The 22395-nt window shown below is 45.8% G+C and overlaps 5 protein-coding genes across 5 annotated transcripts; 2 read left to right on the top strand and 3 right to left on the bottom strand.

The window, feature by feature from the left end:
- Nucleotides 1-2138: 2138 nt before the first annotated feature.
- On the bottom strand, nucleotides 2139-3881 carry BHQ10_001289 (uncharacterized protein; the record flags this gene model as incomplete). The annotated part of the gene is made up of 3 exons (XM_040873308.1): nucleotides 2139-3488; nucleotides 3546-3648; nucleotides 3703-3881. The coding sequence occupies 3 exons, from the start codon at nucleotides 3879-3881 to the stop codon at nucleotides 2139-2141; spliced, it is 1632 nt and encodes a 543-aa protein (XP_040729794.1).
- Nucleotides 3882-5196: 1315 nt separating this feature from the next.
- On the top strand, nucleotides 5197-5995 carry BHQ10_001288 (uncharacterized protein; the record flags this gene model as incomplete). Its single annotated transcript, XM_040873307.1, has 3 exons — nucleotides 5197-5404; nucleotides 5470-5612; nucleotides 5666-5995. 3 exons carry the CDS (start codon nucleotides 5197-5199, stop codon nucleotides 5993-5995), a joined length of 681 nt encoding a protein of 226 aa, XP_040729793.1.
- Nucleotides 5996-6260: 265 nt separating this feature from the next.
- Nucleotides 6261-12619, bottom strand: BHQ10_001287 (uncharacterized protein; the record flags this gene model as incomplete). Its single annotated transcript, XM_040873306.1, has 10 exons — nucleotides 6261-7211; nucleotides 7283-7428; nucleotides 8419-8567; nucleotides 8655-9987; nucleotides 11027-11161; nucleotides 11260-11847; nucleotides 11912-11989; nucleotides 12050-12160; nucleotides 12215-12314; nucleotides 12416-12619. The coding sequence occupies 10 exons, from the start codon at nucleotides 12617-12619 to the stop codon at nucleotides 6261-6263; spliced, it is 3795 nt and encodes a 1264-aa protein (XP_040729792.1).
- A 488-nt stretch (nucleotides 12620-13107) lies between these two features.
- Nucleotides 13108-19437, top strand: BHQ10_001286 (uncharacterized protein; the record flags this gene model as incomplete). Its single annotated transcript, XM_040873305.1, has 11 exons — nucleotides 13108-13141; nucleotides 13220-13369; nucleotides 13440-13856; nucleotides 13934-14601; nucleotides 14660-14779; nucleotides 14846-14907; nucleotides 15587-15659; nucleotides 15718-16081; nucleotides 16170-16885; nucleotides 18679-18861; nucleotides 18922-19437. The coding sequence occupies 11 exons, from the start codon at nucleotides 13108-13110 to the stop codon at nucleotides 19435-19437; spliced, it is 3303 nt and encodes a 1100-aa protein (XP_040729791.1).
- Nucleotides 19438-19661: 224 nt separating this feature from the next.
- Nucleotides 19662-20891, bottom strand: BHQ10_001285 (uncharacterized protein; the record flags this gene model as incomplete). Its single annotated transcript, XM_040873304.1, has 3 exons — nucleotides 19662-19820; nucleotides 19881-20716; nucleotides 20789-20891. The coding sequence occupies 3 exons, from the start codon at nucleotides 20889-20891 to the stop codon at nucleotides 19662-19664; spliced, it is 1098 nt and encodes a 365-aa protein (XP_040729790.1).
- Nucleotides 20892-22395: the final 1504 nt, after the last annotated feature.

The raw sequence follows: 22395 nt of genomic DNA, 5'->3' as shown, positions 1-22395 counted from the left end.
CATTCAGCCTTGACTACTCCCCGGCTTTCATTTTGCAACCTCAACTTTATCGGCCAGAACTCTTCCCGCAAGTAATCATTTACACCAAAGAAATCGTAAGTGCACCTTTTTTTGCAGACTAGGAAATTTGTAAGTCTTTATCACTTGTTGCATCATACAATGTCGGAAGAAGATTGTATGAACACTTACAGCTTTTTTCTAGCCAACAATACCAAGTAATTGATAACTTTCATGGCATCAAAACACCCAAGCACATGTTGCGCTGTTGGCGGAGCCACAAATATCACCATTCGTTGGACACCATCAACTAATAAGGCTCTAGGATAAACATGAGGGTATTCAACAAGCCTAAGGATCTCTCTTTGAGAGAGGAGGTAGCGGTCATCTATCTGCGGGATGAGAAACAGTTTGCTAGAATCGAAGGTGTAGCTTTCTGTTTCGGCGCGAAATTTATGGTCTACACAATGATCGAACCGAATCGACGTCGGGTATATAGCCCATTCATCATTTTTTGAGCGTGCCGTGGCGTGGTTTGATATGTATCTATAATGGAGCAGGGAAGTAAATTCAATGAATTTATTATCAAGAAGAATCCAGGCCGCTCAAAAGCCATGTTATACCCAAGCATCAGAGCACCGGCAATTTCTTACCATCCCCGTCAACCGTCAAAGTATTGAAATAGACTAAAAGTGAAGATATATAGGTAGCTTGGCCGACTTACGAACAGATGTTCTGGTTGATTTTGAACACAATGATATTCAGATCAAACAAATACCTGAATACGAGAACCGTATTTACGGCATTGAGACACATATCACATCATGGGACTACTATAGGAACCAAAGAGATAACGGATCAGTTCCGGCCGGAGGCCAGTAAGCTTCTAATCTTTCGGCGCATAAAGTAGAGCCGGGGAATTTATAAGCGTGATAGCTACACATGCATGAAAACAATCACGAAACACAGAGAAAAGCAAGGGTGGGCTGCCAATACAGAGTGCATGTGGTGGGATTCCAGGTGTAGGGGGCTCCATTTGAAAGTGCCATACCATAAAAGAGGGAGCCATCTATAAAACAGTTGTATAATCTGATCGCAATCTGAGAATTGAAAAGCGGGGAATCCTTGATCTTAAGCCAAGCATATTCTTCTACTTCTTCAAACCCTCGGAGCAACATCTTCTCTTGAGCTTCATTGCGCTACTTCACCAGTCATTAGACAACGTGTAGCTAGAGTAGGAAGATTCCCAATAGAGTCACATATTGCCACCTAATAAAGCATTTCGTAGTAGATTCTCGATCGTACTCAAGTCATGAGGCGTAGATTTCATGCTTGCCATAAGATATAGCACGTTACCAAGAACTCTTGAGTGCACGTTAAAAGGTGAGAGGTCGCTTTCACCGCGAGCAAGTTTCTGCTGCAACCCTTTAGCAGCAGTTGAAGTGTACCCTATAACAAGAGTTAGTGATGGTGACCGTTTTGCACTTTGATCTTTGGCTCTAGGCCCACCTCTTTGTCCAGTCTCATCGTGCAACGAGATACTAAACACACTTCCGATTGCAAAGACACTTTCTACATTTTTGGCGCAACTGAGATCTTGGATCAAATTGAAAGACCAAAAACTCCATACGTCATGACCGGTAGTTTTACTTGCTGTCGGGGTCAATTGCCATGACTTCTGAAAGCTGGTCCAATCACCTCGGTTCTCCATATCCATCATTATCCTCACCGATGCCTCCGCAACGTGACAGCCTATGGGGTGAGCTGTATAACTGTGTCCATGAAGGAGAGCATCACTTTTTTCGCAGCTCAAAAAAGCGTCAAAAACCTCCTTGCTGGCAAGTGTTACAGCTAGTGGAAGCAAACCACCAGTAAGGAGTTTAGCGTGAACGGATATATCGGCATCGATGCCTAGAAATGAAGCAGATGTCCGTCGACCAAGGCGATATAGGCCAGTAAATACTTCGTCGAAGATGATTGGTAACCCGGACCAGTTGGTGTGTGTTTCCATATAACCTGGACTAGCTCCAAACAAATCGGGTGTTGATCGCACAACATCAGCCAAACAACGTTGGAAGAGAGGATCGCTAGGAATGGTTAGTTGGGTCCGATGACTAGAACCATGAAAATATTTTCATCACCTACGCAAAAAGCATACCACCCGCTCCCAGAAGTACCGGTTCCATAATCAATGCCCCAAATTTACAACCATACTTATTGACCAACTTATCGAGGGTTTCTTTGATGAATTTCATATACCTTTGTCCAGTGGAAGACTGCAGCCTCTTGTCGAGATCGAAAACGTCGTTCAATGACTCGAAATGTTCTCCCTCACCTAGTTCCTGTACCAGCATATCTGGAACCGACACATGCCATTGGGCATCCTTCATTCCAATGGTTGGAAAATCGAACCAATGTCCTCTTCCTCTGTACCATTCGACCTTTTTGTTATATGTTGAGGGTTCGGAACAGTCCATCACGCCAATAGTGTCTCCATGATAACTTCCTTTCAAGCCAAGAATTTTGATATCTTCTGTCGATGAGTTCCAGTCATATCGCAAAGAAGATGCTCGAAGAGCCATTTTAATGGCAGCTTCCATTCCCGTGCTGCCATTGTCAGTGTAAAAGACCTTTCGCAACCTTGGATTTCCCAGGTTCTGCAGAAGCAGCTCGGCAAGACTCAGGGCCGGTTTGTGAACAGCCCCAGCAAACATAACATGTCCATACTTCCCAGCTGCATGAGCTGCAGTCAGAGCCAATTCTGAATTTCCGTGGCCTAAGCCCTGCGTCCACCACGAGGCAGAGCCATCAAATGTTGACTGCAGTAGATGACTTTCTTGTTTCTTGTCGGCGCCCGGTGATGTCTTCAGTGTCTGGAAGTAATCACCATGTGCAGATTCAATAACCGTTATATCCTGTGGCTCCATTCCTTGGTGCTGTGTAAAAGGGTACCATATAGCTTGATGTGCGCGTGTGGCCATCTTTTCTAACTCTTCAATCCGCTGCTCTGATTTTTCCTCGATTCTTTTCAATAATGAATCAAAATCAAAACTTCGCTGCACTGATTTATAATAGTCGCTCATGACCTCCTGGTCCTCGGCTCGAGAATCAAGAGTCACATTTCCCTTGGGACGTAACGGAGGCTTCGAAAATGCTAGAAGAGGAATGTCTTTTTTCGAAAAGTACGCATCAAGGTATTCGTGATTCTGATAGTAGTCGTCATGAAACAAAAGAACAGAATGAACATCATATCCTCGTATAAATAGTGACTCGAACGCGGAAATTGAAGATGAAATGCCACCCAAGCGAGAGTCAGCGACAAGAATTATAGGGAGTCTCAAAGGGCGATAAAGATCTGCCTGGCTGGTCGCATTAGGACCGGGAGAATGTACACCTCCGGCAGTCTCGATCAGAGCATTTTTAACCCCTTTTGCGGACCAGGATGCTAGTGTATCATGTACAGAGCGTAGTATCTCATTGTCGTCAGGCCGCTACAGATCTCCATGAGCAAATAGGCGATTAGGGCCGGGATAGGAGTAACAACTTACCTGGCTGGATTGTGCAGCAAGATGTGGGCTGACCGGGTCGTCAAACTGGTACAGGCATTTTGTCATCACATTGTTGTTCCCAGCCGTGAACTGCTTCACGTGCCTAGGGATGGATTTTAGCCACAAAATAGATCGCGTCAATCGGACTGACTATTACCTATCATCTGCCTCATCTAATGGACCGGTTGATACAGGCTTCAGAAATCCTACTTTGCTCCTCTCCGATAATGCTTTCACCAAGAGTGTAGATACAATTGTCTTGCCAACATCTGTGTTCGCGCCATAAACTTGATGGGCACGCAGTTGACGCCAGAGTGCCGCACCAACGGGTGTCATTACTGGCAATTCTCAACCTCGATGGTTGCGTAACAATATGGTTAAAGAGAGATGCAACCAAATCGAAAAAGAGGCTTGCTTGGTTCTCGACAATCTACTCCGCATAGTAGGCCATACAAGGACACGGGTCACAACAGTGTAACGATGAATCAACGTATTACAAGCGAAATACCAAGAGCATACCAGTACGTAACAAAATGATACCGATACGAAAGTATTAGACAAAGCCGAGGTTATAAATTGAAGAGTCCGGTTGAAGTTGAATGCACAAAATTACTGGAATATCTTCGTGTCCTGCATACTACGCACGAATCTTGAATCTATTAGCAGACCAGGGATTCCAGATTCCGTTCGTATTCGTACGTTGTGTTGAGGATCCCAGCCATCTATTGTTGAGGGGCCTACACCCCAACATTTAATGCTCGTGAAGCAAGCTGTGGACACGCTAAATGTTGAGCCACAGCGGGCCACCGGTGAAATCGTAATTTTCGTAATCCATACAAATATGCAGTAGTTGCCATTTTTTTCGTCATTGGCCCAAGCGATGTAGTAATTCAACCCGGTTGACCGAGTATCGATCTTACCATACTGTCATGACTAATCTGGCAATTTCAAGACGACAGGGATCCGGTTTCGTGCTCTGTGCGGCAAAGTCAAATTCAGCATATGCTTATCACTCAAGAATCTCATTGTCGTGTTCCAAGCTTCGATATAATGGCGGAAGCTGCTGACCGGAGCAAGTCGAGAGGAAATGGTTTCTCTGCTCGACTCTTTCCAAAAAGCTTTGGACAAAAGAGAAGCTAGGTCGGCACGTCGAAGGCTCACCGTGTCGCCAGCTAATGCTGCTGACTTTTCGTCCAACGATTTCCTTTCACTTTCAAACTCGACAGTATTAAAATCACGATTTCTGCACAATCTAAATACTTCTTACAGTCCTTTGAGCAGCAACTCACCTTCGCTAGGAAGCGGAGGTTCTCGTTTATTAGATGGTAATTCTGAGTATGCAGAGGAATTGGAGAGGTTTATTGCCACTTTCCACGATGCGCCCACTGGGTTATTGTTCAATTCCGGATTTGATGCAAACGTTGGCGTTTTTTCGTGCCTCCCACAATCGGGGGACATAATCATTTATGACGAGTTGATTCATGCTAGTGTACACGAAGGAATGCGATTGTCTCGCGCGAAAACGAAAATACAGTTTGCGCATAATTCTGTTTCTGACCTGGAGACAGTGATAAAAGAAATCATCAGTGATGGCTCAACCTCTCTTCAACATCCGTACAACGTTTTTATTGCCGTCGAAACGTTGTACAGCATGGATGGAGATACCGCCCCCTTAGAACAGATCGCCCCATTGGTGCAAAAGTATTTCCCAGAAAGGAATGCATATCTGATCGTCGACGAAGCACACGCGACAGGAGTCTTTGGGCCTAACGGAGCTGGGATAGTTCAGGATCTAGGCGTTGAGGACCAGATTTTTATCAGGACACATACGTTTGGAAAGTCACTGGCTAGTCAAGGTGGTACGTCTTGTGAAACCCATAAGGTCAAGGCTATGCAGCTGGCTAATAATAACATTGCTTCTCAGCTATTGTTCTATGCGATCTCTTGACCAAAGAGTACTTGATAAATTATGCTCGCACCTTGATATATACCACGGCAATGAGCAGGCCCTCGCTGATTGCGATTCGCTCCGCCTATGAACTGATGGCAGAGGGGCAAACCCAATTGGTAGCAATTCGTATCAAGCAATGCAACTGATCACTCTCTAATTAGTTGTACAGTTTCAGTCAGATTTGCAGAACAACATCTCATACTTCCAATCGCGCTGCGACGAAATGGTCCACAGAATCGAGTCGCCGGTGCTCCAAATAGAATACAATCATCGATCGCCGATCTTCTCGATCCGGACAACGCTTCCGCGAGAACTCGCTCGGTACTGTCAAGAGCGTGGCCTTATTGTTCGACCGATTATGGCACCAACGGTACCTCTTGGGAAAGAACGAGTTCGTGTTTGTTTGCACGCTGGAAACACTCGCCAGGAAATGGATAAGCTGCTGGACACAATAGAAAAGTGGGCTGGCCGGTATCATCAGCTGAAAGCGAAGCTCTGATCAAAAAATGACAAATGGAAGCAGTTCAGTACAGTCGTTGTGTCAAGTTCTCGAGACATTGGATCCCCATTCTTGAGGAATATCATCGTCGGTGACGTGGTTAAATCAAGAAATCTACAAAAGTATCGAGTACTCGGTTAAGTCCACGTATAGAAAATTGCAATGAGTTTATTCTTCCATTCATGGCATAACTATAGTGGATTTTCCCTCCAATATCGGGGTGTTCCACTTCCATCGCATCTTGGTTCTGTGCCGCGGTGCAGACTTATATAGAAGCTGCGACCATTCCGCTATCGCTTTCAGTAATTACAGCCGACTTGGTGCCCTTGACTTCCTCATTCTCGAAGCTTTTCATTGGATAGAACCCCCACTTACGGAACATTTCGTGATCTTGATCCCAGCCATTGCAGTCAGTCGTAAGCATCTTTTCGCCTGTGAAGACTGCATTGGCMCCAGCCATGAAGCACGTCACTTGCTGCTCTTCAGACAGGTTTATACGACCTGCTGCGAGACGAACGATAGTTGTAGGGAGAACGATGCGGGCGGTAGCAATGGTCCGAAGTAACTTGTCGAATGAAATCATCTTACGGTCCCCAAGAGGCGTTCCCTTGATGGGCACAAGAGCATTCACGGGAAATGATTCAGGGTGAGATGGCAAGGTAGCGACGGTATGCAACAGCCCGATACGGTCCGAGTCTGCTTCACCTAGGCCTAGAATTCCGCCTGAGCACACATTAATACCAGCATCACGGACATTGCTAAGTGTCTGAAGGCGTTCATCATAGCTGCGCGATGTTATGATAGACGGATAATACTCTCGTGAGGTATCAAGGTTGTGATTGTATGCTGTCAACCCAGCATCTTTCAACTCCTTGGCTTGCTCAGTATCGATCATGCCCAAAGTCACGCAAACCTCCAGTCCCATGGATCGCACACCTGTCACCATCTCCTTTATGTTCTTCAAACTAGTTTTCCGGCCTCTCATGTCTCGCCATGCGGCGCCCATACAGAAACGGGTGCTACCATTCTCCTTAGCGATCCGAGCCGCTTGTAGCACCTCCTCGAGGGGCGACAATCGGGTAGCCTTGAGACCCGTATTGTATCGAGAAGATTGAGCACAGTAAGAACAGTCTTCACTGCATCCACCTGTCTTTATGTTCATAAGAGTACACATTTGGATCGCGGCGGGGTCGTGAAAGCGACGGTGGACTATTGCCTGTAGCCGGCTTTGATTAGTTTGCCTTCTTTTAGAGGCACGATAACTTCAAATGAAGGATAATAACTTACCGCAGCATGCGTCAATTGACTTAACGGAGTCTCATAAACTTGTCGCACCTCGTCTCTTGTCCAAGTAGTTCGAGGCACCTGGGTAGCGGTGGCATTCTTAACGACGGCAGGAATTGCTGATGATATCCATGGAGATACTGGAGCACCTGTAGCGATTGATGTTGATGCACCTTGGACTGTGCTATATGATCGATTCAACAGCGTTCGGGCCACTGGGCGAAATATGACCGGTGCCATTCTGCGTATGTTGATGTCCTTGAACAGGGGAGTGAGGCTCTCTCGTCAAGTCACAGTGGGATGTGTATATCAGTCAGACAGTAATTCCGAGGTTCGGGGCCCAGTCCAACGATACAACTTGTACTCAGTGTACTGGGGTGTGGACGGAACACTAGGAGCAAACCAGGGGTATTCCACTCGTATTCAGACCCTTCTATTCAACAACCTCTTATTCGCTGTTCCTCAGTGCGAGGTCACATATGATATATTGTCGACCCAGTCTGCCTAGTCAGCATTCGTAAGACCTGCATATTACACATGCGATTGCCTACAAGAAATTCCCAATCCAAATGACCTACTCTTTAGATACAAGGCACAGACTCCAAAGCCCGGGCTTAACCGTAAAGCGGATGGCGGGGTAGATTTTTCGGACCCACGATACACGCATTGCAATGTTTTACCGAGAACCCGAATGGGCAGCGTAAAGATTGAAGACGCCTTTCGGGGTTTGTGTTGATCAAAATGTGGCGGGACCAAGCAGCCCCAAGCTTTGTGGGTTGTATGTTACCGTATCAGAGCGGTTGAAGATCATGGTATTACCGTAATTGACCTTACATTACACATCTAGTGACGGGATGCCAGCCTGGTGAACTTTTAATTTCGTCCAGACTTCTAGTTGGTCCGCCATCTGGTATATACGCATAATGGCTGTGATATTAATCAATGACTGCAGATTCAGGAGATACGCGTATTCGTGATATTAATTAGATTACGTGACAAGAAATAAATTTGATCATCTCACTCTGCTCTTGACTTCATTATAGCTAGCTACTTAGTTAGGGAGGTGTGTCAGTTCCCAGCAAATATATGGCTCAACTCCAATAACTTATCCCATCTTGTATCCTCTTGAATTTCTATACCTCCCTCGGAAGTCAACACTTTTAATTCTCGGATAGATGTAGTGCCGAAGCGGTAGGTCGGATCATTGTTGACGAAAGCTACAAGGATGGCAACCCACTCCTCCATTATTTCCCTGTCTTTGGGCGTTGGTCCATGTACGATTGCAAAACTGTATGATGTTAGGTAGTGGCTCTATCATATCCCGTTTGGAATTTTGCCGATATTGTGGTACATCGGCACTGCTTGCTCTACTTACTTCCACAAAGGTTTGTCCATTGCGTGTGCAACTCCGAAAGACAACGGCGCGACTTTGTCATCAATGAACGACAAGCGGTACGCAATTTGGTATCGCCATAAATCACTCATAGCCACTCCATGTTCAAAAAGGCTATTGGCAAGGGATCGCGAAGGAGCGCGAACCTGACCGTCAGCAACGATGTTACCATAAGTCGTCCTCCACTCATTCGGGTCAGTGGACTTGGGGAAACTATAGTGTTGCAGAATCCTTTCTGTCGTTGCTGGAGCATAGTAATTGGAGACTTGCAGGCTGAGGGATTCCTTGTTGGGCTCTGGGGCGTTATAGGTCGAATATAGGGTTTCCTCATTGAGAACTTCACCTATCAACAATTTTAAATTGCGCTGTTTGAATTCTTGGGCAAATTCCGGACCTGTCTGATAATCGATCAATCCTGCATGTATGAATATCCCGTCGGTAACCGGACGAAAAGTATGGTGTTGCAGGTTTTTGATCGCGTTAACGAGATCATCCGAGCTGATTTTGCGCAATTGGCTAAGTTTTTCCAAACCCGTCAATGTAGACGGTACATTGAAATGTTTGCATACCTCGTCGAATTGAGGTTGCGTTTCAGCCACGGTCTTGGGCTGTGCTGAAATTGCGTTGGAGCACATGAAAATTCGGTGGTACAAAGCCTGCGTGTTTTTGGTACGAAAATCGTGTAGTGTTTGGGCATGCACTGCGTAGGCCCCGGCACTTCGTCCAGCTAATGTGATGTTATCAGAATCACCACCAAATGCGCCGATGTATTCTTTGACCCATTCCATGGCCAGCCGCTGGTCCCAAAGGCCCATATTACCAGCACACTCCCCATTGCTCTCTTGTAATAGAGCTTCTCCAGCCAGAAATCCGAAAATATTGAGCCGGTACCCGATCCCCACAACAATAGCATTCAACTTCCCTGTTGATATCATCTCCGTTGGATCCATTCCGAGCTCTTGACACGGATTGCCCATTTGAAACCATCCTCCATGTAGCCATAGCATCACAGGCCAATTTCTTTTATTTTGTTGCTCATCACGGGGCACGGGTGTCCAAAAGTTTAGGATCAGACAGTCTTCAGTATACTTTTCTTGATCCAACCCCTGCTCCGCACCACTATGAAAAGTGGCTTGGGGGCACACAGCACGAAATCCAGACGCATTTAATGGAGTGCCATCTGGTTGCGTGTAGGTGTATGATGATGGAAGTGATCTTGGCTTGCGCCAGCGATGGTCACCTGTTGGTGGTAGAGCGTAAGGAATACCCGCATATCGACGTGCTTTGTTGTCATATTGCACGCCTTTAATGGTTCCTTTGGAAGGTATAGACAGTTCGTGATCTACGATCCTGTATCCCCCAAGAGTGTTTCCCATATTTCGGCGTGTAGAGGATTACCTAGCATGAAGCTCCTTTTCTTGTTTTCATGATGCTTCATTGAGCAAAGTCATTAAAGCTTCGGTCAGGCAACGAGCTCGGCCGGATCTGTTCCGGCTCGCTATCAGTATGGGTCATTGCGTGCATTGTTAGGTCTATTCACTCCACGCCCCCACCTGATGATAACAGCTGTGCCCAGTTTCGCTATTGATCAATTAAGTGGAAATTGACAGCATGATATGGTCATATTCAAGCTCCGAGCAGAGACTCTTTCTGTTCCTGCCCGACATCGCAAATAATATTTACTTTATGGCAAGGTTATGTAAATGTTACATGAAGATTATAAATTTTTGGAATCGTACTTCAGAAGAATAATTGTCAATGTCATTGAATAGGTCGGTGATAACTAGATTTTTTCGTTTCATTATTGAACCGTCGATCAGCGACATCTATAGATGTTAAATTAGGTGGTAGCTGTAACATCTGAAGCTTAGTGAATGCGGCTAAGTGCTGTATCTGAAATGGATATTGCCATAGTCTGTGATATCCAGCTCTGCATTAATTCGACCCTGATGTGCAGATTCCTCTTCCGAAAGGCCCATTTCCCTGATGATATGTTTGCGCCTCGTGTTTTGCCATACATCTATCGGATTAGAGATTGGAGATGAATTTGAGTAAACAAGCGAGTTCCAAGCTATACTTACAATACATCCTCCATAACCCCATCAAAACAAATTCTAGGCCATACATAATTGAGCACACAATAATAGCGGGAATGTATCGAGGAGCGTCTTTAGCTCGGAAGACTTGAGCCCCAATGCAATTCCCGGCACAATAGGCAATGAAAATAAGTGTTCCCGTGACAGATTTCTTTGTTCGTCCTGCTACATTGGAAGGAAACAAAGTCCAAATCACTTACTAAATTAGTCACAGTCGTGGGTTACAAGAGAACGCAGTTTTTGGGGCTGTAGACTTACTTGGGCCAGCTACATTGCCGACAATGGTGATGAAGTACATTCCCCATCGTGTCCAAAGATGGCCCCGCTTGGGCAATAGAGCCAGAGCAAGCATGCCGACAAATGCTGGTACAACTGATATCATTGATATGTATACTGTCGCGTATCAGCAACAGGTCAATACCGTGGATCATCAATATATCCTCGCGGCGTGATAGAAAAGAGGATATGGGTAGCAATGATGGTAGACTCACGACGAAGACCAGGCTTTTTCAAAGTAAGATAGCCAGCAGACAGCAAGCATATGATTGAGAGAGCTTGCTGTGGTATTTTTCCTTCGGTAATCGTCTCCAAAGCGGTAAAACCGAATGATACATAGACCAGATTACCAAAGGAAGTGGTGCCGCCATTGGGTATCGAGTTGATGAGTACGATAAAAAAGAAGAAGTATGTCTGGGGATCCTTGAATGTCTCTAGAACTTGCCTCCAGCTGATATTCCGCTTTTGTGCATCGGAACCTGTCTGGCTTTTGACAACACGAGCGTATGCCATGCGCTTCTCAGTCTCCGATAGCCAGCGTACTTCTCGAGGCGTGCCGAACAAGAAAAAAGCGAATACGGAAATGACAATAGTCAAACTCCCTAGAAAAAAGGAAATTCCTTTCCATGGCGCTAATCCGCCCGGATGGCTTTTGGCCCGAGTGCCGATACTGTAGTTGATGAGACTTGTCAGTATATCCATCCCGGAGTTGGCGCTTCCCCAAATTACAGCACGCATGGCATGCTCTTCCCTTGTATACCAAGCAGCCGTCATGATGAGTAGAGCCGGATACGTGGTACATTCTGCAAGTGAGTTTGAGCTCTGATTAGTGAAAGTCAATACTGGCATTTTGGCCTTTCCTCATACCGGCAACGCCTTGAAGGAATCTCAGCACCATGAGATCAGTGAAATTCTTCGCAAAAGCAATACACAATACTAATATGCCTATTGATCAACTCTCAATTAGCATATAGCCATGTTTGTATGGAATCCTCAAAAATTTACCCCATATGAACATGCAAGTTGATACTGTGTAGTTGATGTTCGCTTTTTGTAAAATGTAGCTTCCAGGAGCTTCTGCAACAAGGAAGGCAATATAGAATATCGAGGTTAACCCTAAAGCTCAATGGTAAGTATCGCTTTATGCAGAAGAATTCAAAAGGCACCCACAAGAATACTGCTGACCCACTAGGTGAGTATCTTGTGTAATGCCAAATGTTGACTGCGTAGAGATGGATGCTTTGTCGGCATATTGAGTACCCGAAGCGATCTGAGGATCACAGATGCCTTATCAGTACACATGCCATATAATGAATAATAAGTGCTTCGAGCAAGTTGTAAACACAGTTTTATCACGCGCTGACTACTCACCCACATCAACGGGAGGAGAATAAGGTCCACTTTTCGAACAAGCTTCCGATACTGCTCTTCGGTGAACTCTTCTTCGGCAGCATGAACGATGTCAACTGCTTTTGCGTCTGGGAATTTCCCTTCATGAATGCTGGCTGACTCGGGTGGGGCATCTGTTGGGCTAGCCTTTGTTATATCGGCATTTTGCCCGATTTTTGTAGTCATTGTGGGTTTGGGAGATGAACGATCGAGGGAATGGCAACGAATGAAGCAGTTATGGACGAGTGTATAACACAATATCGATCAATGCAGCACATGTTGGTTGTAATGAGAGATTGCTTGGAGTTTTATACTATCATGTCTAGATAGCTCGTAGCTATGATTAGAGCATTCCCGTGTCGTGGAAATACAGCTTATCAGGAGGACGATTTCACACGGAACGGATCTCGGAATCGGATCGGAGGCGCTCATCCAACGTGGAATGTGACCGTGGGATGTGAGATGATTAAATGAATTCAACTCTCGAATCTATGTTTCCAAAAGGATGCAAGATTGATGAACTCTACGAACGCAATTTCTAGACTCCATTTTTCTCATCAATGACGAACTCGAATTCTCAAAATGGTACGCATAATGCGGTCGATTTGTCGCATCACATAAATTCAAAGTCTCGAGCTCGGCATCCTAGTCCACTCAAAGAGATCATTAAATATATGGCCCAAGATGGAATGGTCAGCTTAGCTGGAGGTATGTCAAACACGCATCATCCACAATTGACTAGTTACAAGGGTACAGTGACAGTCTAAGACTACCATTGCAAGTCAGGGCTACCTCATCCCTCTCTCTTTCCAATTGATCGAGCAGCTTTCACGGTCACCAATCCGGAGAGCTTCAAAGATGTTACTGTTTCTGGTAATTTAGATTTGGACGTCAACAACCTAAGTAATCCTAAATTGAGTGATTTTATCCAATACGGTACGTGGAGTTTCCCTTCAGATATCATTATTTATAACTTCTTGCCAGCGCTAATAAATTTTCCTCGCAGGTAATTGCACTGGAAATGCGCGGCTTCGTCAGTGGTGTTTGGAGTTTACTCAAAAAGTTCATCGGCCGTTATACAAAGATGTCGAAACGCTCCTTCACCCTGGAAATACGAATGCGTGGAGTAAGGTTGTCGGCCTCTTATGTGAGGAGGGGGATTATATTCTGTGCGAAAGTTATACCTATCCATCAGCGCAGGCTATGTGGATTCCGTTAGGAAACTTTGCAGCACCGATCGCAATGGACGGTCAAGGCATCCGCGATGACGAGCTTGAAAGAATACTGAGATCGTGGGAGACAGATCATCCTGGTATTAGACGTCCTCATGTACTGTATCTTGTAAGTGTCGGCTCTAACCCGAGTGGTGTTACCATGGGAAGAGAGCGGCGACAGAACATATACGATCTATGCGTGAAATATGGTGGGTTTTCAATAAGCCTGACATGAAAACACTTCAGGCTGGACAATTACCCAATGATACTCAACTGACGATTTTAGACATCATCATCGTCGAGGATGACCCATATTTCTTCATACAGTATCCGCAATATGACCTGAAGGAGAGACTGGCCGCTGACGAATCCAAGTCTAGCAATGAGTTTCTCACCAGCCTGAGCCCTTCGTTTGTGCAACTTGATCACCAGGGGAGGGTCATACGACTGGAGTCATTCAGCAAAACTCTTGGGCCAGGTCTCCGTTTGGGATATTTCGTCGCAAATTCGATTTTCACCGAACGCTTACTCCGGACGACCGAGGTAGAGACGCAGGATCCAGCAGGGTTGTCGCAAGTCTTTGTGCTTTCGCTTATGCAACGATGGGGCATGGACGGTTATCTCACATGGCTTCAGAGCCTCCGAAACCAGTATCAAACACGACGTGATTGGATGATAAAGGCTTTTGCACAGAACTTTGAGCTTCTGGCAGCATCAGAGGTCAAATCTCACGGTCTGAAGGATGATGACGGACTAGTGGGTTGTCTCCGCGACGCTTCCGGTCACATTGTGCCGATTTTCAGCTTCGTATCGCCGACAGGAGGAATGTTCATCTGGTCCAAATTCTACCTATCCCACAATTCCGATTACGAACAGCTTCGCAAAAGTCAGGAAGTCGAGGATCCAGAACAGGCCTTTGCCGAAAAGCTATGGATGCAGTTTGCAGAGAATCTGGTGCGTTCAAGACGATGGGATATGATCTGAGGGAACATGCTGATTTATAAACTATTAGGTTCTGCTCACACCCGGGTCGTATTATCACCCCTGGCAGGGGGCGCATAGGGTCACTACCAAGGCGCGTGGGGCCGAGCTGGCAACGACATTTTTCAGATTCTCATTCTCCATGACCACCGTACGTTGTCTATACGATCAAAATGGGTGGTATTTTGAACCTGCAGTATGCTAACCGGACTTGTAGAAAGAGGATATGGAGCTAGGAATCGCTCGACTAGCAAAAGTCATAAGAAAGTCTTGGAAGTTGTGAGTACATCCGTGTACAGGACGGTGACGATGACACATTGCAGATATCCATGGATTTGTAGAGATGTCTACGTATGTATACATATCTAGGTAACGGTTTGTGTCTGCCAGTTGATATATATTATATACAACGTGTTTCACCCAGAGGAATACTCTCTTTAGACCTGCCATAGGCCTGCACATACTCCCTATGAGCATAGACTGAAGTACCTAGCATGTATCTCTCATATGTGGTCAGCGCTATTTAGGTACCTGCGCGGGACACCGACAAAAAGAGAGTTTACTCTGCAGGCCTGATCGGTCACAATTTAGCCAATCACAAGTTTCCAATTACATCTTTATCCAGAAAGGGTAAGGCGACCCCGGATTAACGCAGTATGCCACTATGATTGGCTACATGTCTGGCATTGTGATGGGTCTGTCTTCTACGAATAGCCAGTCGGAGGTCGTTGAGATCCGAATCGTGCAGGATGTCATCCATTCGAGACTAGTGCAATATGCCGGCTAAGCGCTCCACAGATAAGAGGAAGGACCACCTTCAGTCCCTCACCAGAACGACTGCTTCCTTTCTCCGACGAGCTATATCCCCCTGTGGCCATTGCTGTCTCTGCAATATGATTAGTAGTACGACCACTAGAACCTCGGTGAAGAAAAGAAAGCAGTCTGCTGACATTTCAAGCGCTGCATCACCGACCGCATCTGACCCCAAAGTGCGTGTCTGGCGAGCGTGTCGGGAGTGTCGCAAGAAAAAGGTACAACTCTGTCTCTGTTGATACAACTACCTAGGTGGTCCTCTAATACCTCTCCCAGATTAAATGTGATGGCAAGGAGATATGCCATCACTGTGTGGCTCACTCGCGCGAATGCCAGTATCCGCCAAGTAATGATAATGCCTCTGCTAATCGCCAATCCGTCGCAACCGTTGATCAACAGTGCAAAGTGCTCTCTCAGCTCTGTGACAAAGTTGACCAACTTGCCAACAAATTTACCGTATCAATGGAGACACTTGAGCGCCTGACAACGGAGACTCGTTCGCTTCCGATTATTGACTGTGCTGATCTTGATGGGAGTCGTGCGTTTCCTGTAGATGCCGGCCAAGATGAGGCAGGAGCACTGGTTGGATATCACGAAGAGGATGAGACAGGAAGTAGCAGTGACAGCGAGGTGGACGAAAGTGAGTAACATACCTGCAATGACAAGAACGAATCTCATCCACCTGAATGGATCCTCATTTCTTCCTTGCGAGCTGACTGCTCAAATAGTTGGAAATAAATCCGATGGGCATATGGCCTTGGACTCGTATGGCCAACTACGGTATATTGGAGGGCCAGCGAACATGATCTTGGTCAAGACTATCCAGGATCTAGCAGCTACATCCGCCACAGAACGTAACACCAATCCATTAGAATTATTGAATACCCGTCCAGGGGAAACTCCAGGCTCAGCCAGCTCTACAGGGATAAGTTCAACCCTGCCTTTCTTCTCCCAAGGCTTGGTCTGGCCCAAGCTACCCCACTTGCCGGCGCCCGACAGTGTCCCCCGACCCCCAAGATATGTATCAGATCTTCTGGTCAACCTGTATTTCAGCCATATCCATTACACCTTTCCTGTACTGTTTCGACCATCCTTTATGCGCAAGTATCAGGCTATGCTCGATGCAAAATCTTCGGTATCCTCCAGCGCTCGCTTCATGTCTGTTTTCTTCGCGGTCTGTGCATGTGCTTCTAGTCTTCTCCCACATGACTTCGAGAAGATTGGCAGTTTTCCTGGCCTGGAATACTATGAAAAGTCGCTTCTCCTCCACTATCGCTGCGTGGGACAAGGAAACATTGAACAAGTTCAGTGTCTTGGCTTACTTTCATTGTGTTCCGCTGGCTGGAACACCTTGACCCAAAGCTGGAAGTTCGCTGGTCAGGCAGTCCGCGCCGCCCAAGATCTTGGATTGCACGTTGATCTTCATCGTGTCACGCCTGACCCGGTATGTTCATTTCTAGATACTTTGACACGTGAATTGGGACGACGTATATGGTGGAGTATCTGTGGGCTTGATAGGTGTGTTGCTCTGCCCATCTCTTCACAGTAATAATGTGACTAACAAATAATCCATTACAAGAATTGTATCGATCTGTCTTGGTCGACCCATGGTTGTAGATGAAGTTGATTGCTATTGTCCACTACCTATGGACCTGGACGATGAAGACTTAGAGTCATATTTGAAAGCAGGGCAACCAGACATAGACCCGGCGAGAACATCAAAATTAACCGGCTTCTTAGTCTTCTCACGCCTTTGTCAGATTTCTGCAAGGATATCCCGTGCATCACGGAGGTTCTATCCCCTCAAGAATAGATCTAATTCTAAGAAATGGAGAAAACTAAGAAAACGGGTTCAGTCGCTTGAATCGGACTTGGAACTCTGGCTACAAACGCTTCCCGATGAGATTAAGTTCTCTGCTAATCGAATGAATGCTACCCCTGAAGTGAATTTGACCATGTGCACAATCACTTTTATCCTTCACAGTGCATCGATTATCAATCTCCATGGGTGAGCACAACCCGAAGTCAAATGATTTTCTACGAAATGTATGTTATATCATGCTCATACAAAAACGTGCTAGACCTTTTATTGATGCTGGGATTGATTTTTCCAATGTCACGATAAGCCGTGATTCGAGCAAGCTATGCACTCAGGCGGCAAGCAGCTGCATACAGACAGGTCAACTTATACATTCGCATGTCCCTCCATCCCATTACCTCGCATTCTGTACTCATGAGCTTGCAATCTCTGGGATACTACTGTTAGTTGTTCCATTCGCCCATTCCTATGCTTTGCGAAGTCTGGTCTTTTCTGACGACGGTTTTCAATTGACAGGCTGCGCACGTGTACCGATCGCCCTGTCCCTGAGAATGTGGTTTCTGAAGTTGAGTTATGCATTCAGCAGCTCTCCTTACTGGAAACCGTATGGTCTGGGGCTGTACGTAGTCGCGTAATTTTGCAGGAGCTCTTGTCTTTATCACATCAAGACGAAGCATCTTTTGAAGCCTTGTGGAATATTGTAGCTGGATCATCCGGGGATCTTCTTGCTCCAGACTTTGTGCTACCTGAGGTTTAACCTGTCGCATTATTGTTCAAAGTTTATGAAGAAACATTAGTACGAACACCTGTGAATCAAGTTCTTTGATAAGCCGGAAATCTTGTCATTCAATGCAGAGTAAGCCGTATACCTTTGGATATTGTTATGTGCGGCTTATGACCAGCAATATAAGGATTGTATTGGTCAATTACAAAATGAAACAACTAAGACTTTAATGCCCTGCTTCGGCTCGGGACTCAACCGGGTGCCGTGCCATGATCAATTAAGTTTAGTCACACTTATTGAATCTTGTATCAAAATTGCAACATTCTGTAATTGAAATTCTTGACTTTTAATACAAATTTGCTTTCATATTATATTGCGTTTACATTTCGTCGATTAAACTTGTTTTTAAACAACCGGATAAAAAGATGTACGGCACCACCAGGCCCCAAACATTGGTCGAAGTACCAACTTCCATTATATCGTCGACAGGCAAAACAAAACTGCAGGCAGCTCTAGAACGAGCCCGAGAAACCGGACAGCCAGCGGTAGGGCAATGGATGGAGTTTCCAGGTTTTTCACTTGCCCGAACTGTAGCTGCTCTAGGAAGCGACGTGAGTAAATTTCATTCTTACATCCTGCTTATTCTGCTACATAATTTTCAGCCGCTGAGTTGCTCTAATTCAATCGCAACTAGTGGGTTTTGGTAGACTGTGAGCATGGGGATATTGATGATTCAGCCATGTACCACGCAGTGGGAGCAATTGCGGCCTCGGGATCTTCGCCAATTGTTCGCATTGCGGCCGCGGAACCCTATATGATAAAGAGAGCTTTGGACAGCGGAGCCCACGGTATCATGGTTCCGATGTGTGAGACAAAGGTGGGTAGATTGGATCTTGTTGCTTATGATTTATAGAACATTTTGCTTAATGACAAACAGGCTCAAGCCGAACTGATTGCGAGAGCATCACATTATCGCTCCACGGAATTCTCGACTGGTATTCGTGGTACTGGTGGACTATTTGCACCTGCAAACTTCAATATCTCTGCTGCGTCCTACATGAACCATGCTAACTCAAATATCACCGTTATTGTTCAGATCGAAACTGAGACCGGCGTTGAGAATGCTCAAGAGATAGCCTCGGTACCCGGTATCGATATGTTATTCATTGGCCCCAACGACCTATGCTGTTCAATGGGTTACTTTGCCTTCGACCACAAGAGAATTCCCCAGGTGCAAGAAGCTGTGATTAGAGTAAGAGACGCTGCAAAACGAGAAGGAAAATATGCGGGTTACTTTTGCTTGTCAGCTGAAGATGCAGCTCAAAGAGCAAAAATGGGATTTGAATTCGTGAACTGCGGTGCCGATATTGTCGCCATTTCCAGCTGGATGGGATCTGAGATGGCGAAATTGAAAGACTTGCTGGCGTCAGATCAACAGACAAATGGTGTATGAATTACTTGACGAAATGGATAATCCAGTCACCGTGAACGCTAACCCTGTGCGGAAGTGATTAAGATTTACGTGTCTTGAGTAGATTCTCAATCAACTTTGTCTAAAAGCGGCATTCTATTGTATCTTTTATCATGTGCTGTACAGAAAGATGTGATGAGAGCTGGTTAGTCGCTTCCATGACGTTTGCCGACAAACAAATTCGGCGAGATTCTGTTTCAAAAGCTCTACAAAGGACTGACATAAGTGCGCAAAGCGCCCAACGTCTGCGAGGTCTGCAGTATCGTTTGGAGCAAAGTCACGTAGTCCCATCCAACACCTGCAGCAGCAATAGCAGTGAGGCTGTCCTGATTGTCTCGACCTGGTCGACCTGGTCCAGTCATGTTCTTGAATTTGATTTAGCTAATGTGAAATTGAAACAGGGAGCAAATTCATGTGTAGCTTACCGGCTTCATATTGATATCAAACAATGCAAAGTTTGACCCCGGTGAGAAGCGTCTCACATCTATACGGATCGGAGCCGTTGCTTGAATCAGTTTCGCCACGTTTCGACATTCGTCCATTATGGCATAGTAACTCAAATCTGCATCTAATTCGCTCTGTGTCACAACCCGAGAATTAGTCGTAACAGCCACCACACCATTATATGGAGCAATTCCGTCCAAATGATTGAATCGGGTTACTGGTGGTAAGGACCAGTACTCTCCTCGTTCACGGGAAGGAGGCATCACAGTGATAGTCGCTTCCTCGCCTGCGAGATACTCTTCAACTAGAACTGTAGGGGATTCCTGGAATAAGGTGTCTAGATGGTTCTTGAGACCAATCAAGTCGTAGCATACTTTAACACCATGACTTCCTCGACCTCGCACAGGCTTGGCCACCACTGGGTAGTCCTTAATTGACCGAACGATGACTTCGATGGTCTSGGGATTCACAAGCCACGACTGCGGCAAAGTGTACGATTCAAGCGCTCGAAGCTTGTCATTGAGGTACGCCTTGTCATCAAATTTTTCAACAAGCCGGGGTGGCTGGCCAACAATATAAATTTGCGAGGCAAACTGCTGTAATCTAGATGAGGTTTGTAACGGATGCGCCTCGAAGACAACAGTATTAGCCCAGATATGAGTGGCGCCTTGTCTGATTGCACATAGTATCCCTTCCTCTGTATCGGAGAAGCACCAGTCTGAGTCCAATAGCGGATTGGGGTTTTTTTGCGGCGTTAGGACCTTGACGTTACTCCGTTGAAGTGTGAAGGCGATATCTGCCCCTGAATCCTTATACCCTATTGTTGTAGTCAGTCCTCGAGCCCTGCTTGCTTGTCGGTCACTATAAACTTGCAATTCAGCACACATACCACTCGGCTTCTTGGGCTTGTGAACGCCGTTAATTACTGGCGGTTCGATATCCTGGAACAGAACTGCTACCGTGATATCTGAAAGCCTCGACTGCGTCGACATGTTTCTGCTATAACTCTGATAGAAATCAACCGACCGTAAGGTTCCTTGTCGGACAACTCTTGACCTTGCAAATGCCAGCATTGACGCGTTCGTTTGGAAGAATTCTCAAGAAGTGATCCGGGTTCTTTTTAAATATGATCGACGCGTTTCGGCGTTGCTCCGATGTTCGGATGTATCTTGGTTGAATCTGTAAAGTGGCTGATTCTATTCGCTACAAGACGGTAGGACTTGCTCCATTGCGGAGCACTCCGTGCTTTGCCCTAACCCTAGCCCTAGCAACTACAAAATAAAGAGATCTGATAACAATTTAATTACTTCGTGTTCAACATACCGACCAAGAAGATAAAAGATAGCCCTTCTACAAACCTAAAATCCTGATTCATAATTGGCCATATCTTCGTTCAGCTATTGAGTATACTAAAGATGGCAATCTTACGAGCCTATTACTTAACGAGCTTTAGGAGACACCACATTCCTTAGGGTGGGCTCTAGAGGAAATCTCTGCTCCTCTTCCGACAAACCGTGATATATTTCATCCCAGCGATCTTGTAGTTGACTAGGAGTTTCCCATGCATTTTCAGAGTCTCGAAGCCAAAGCCGTAGCAAATGCCGTCTAATACTCATCATCAATCAGCAACTTGAAAGACGTCGAAAGCCTCCAGGGAAGGAAAGATGGAGCTTATACGTACTCTTCATTGGGTGCATTCGAAAACCCTTTTCTAGCATGAAAGATTGCCAAGTTGTTCACGAACTGTATATCACCTTTTTGGAAGTCCAGTTGAACACTATACTTTTCACCAAGGAAGTGTAGGGCATCCAAAGCTTCCGCTTGTGCTTCGGTGATTGGGGGAATATTAGATGAACGTGGTTGAGCTAGGAATCCCGTAAAGTAACGCCGAGCATATTGTACTATGAGTCGCTCTGGAGCTAAGGTCGATGCGGGTTGGTAGTACAGTAAGGGTCTGGCTATATATGGCTGCGTCGGATTATTGAAACTGTTCAGTGATTCGTTAATAAATTATTTTTCTTCATCAATATTACAAGACTTACCCGTCAAATAACCAGTCTTCTGTCAAAGTCTGGATGAGATCTGGGCGGGTTTTTGCTAAAACATTATAGACCTGCCAGATGCTCGCCAGTTGAGATTCGCCACCTTCCGCTGCCCTCTGCAGACAGAAAAGAGAGACAATGTCCCCAGAATCTGTATGAAAAACCTGCTTATCATTTGTACTGGCTGGGCCACCGATGTTCTCCCTGCTGTATGTCCCGGTCAAATCTTTGATATGTGACAGAACTACAGCCTTTCCGTCGGTAGGGTTCCTTTTTTCCTGCCTGCCGCGCAAATTACCAACGTATGACGAAACTCCAGTGTATATGATGATATTCTCCTCGGTAGTGTATTTATCAACTGGTATTCCGCGAAGAACAAAGAATCCTCGCCCAAAATGAAGCTCTCGTGACCCTTCCCGAAGAATGCCCCCGAGACCGGGTAGTGGAAATGTGG

Source organism: Talaromyces amestolkiae (assembly GCF_001896365.1).
Source record: "Talaromyces amestolkiae strain CIB chromosome Unknown scaffold1.1, whole genome shotgun sequence".
NCBI lineage: Eukaryota > Fungi > Ascomycota > Eurotiomycetes > Eurotiales > Trichocomaceae > Talaromyces > Talaromyces amestolkiae.
Note: the sequence above shows the minus strand (reverse complement) of the source record. Positions and strands in the feature narration are given on the sequence as shown.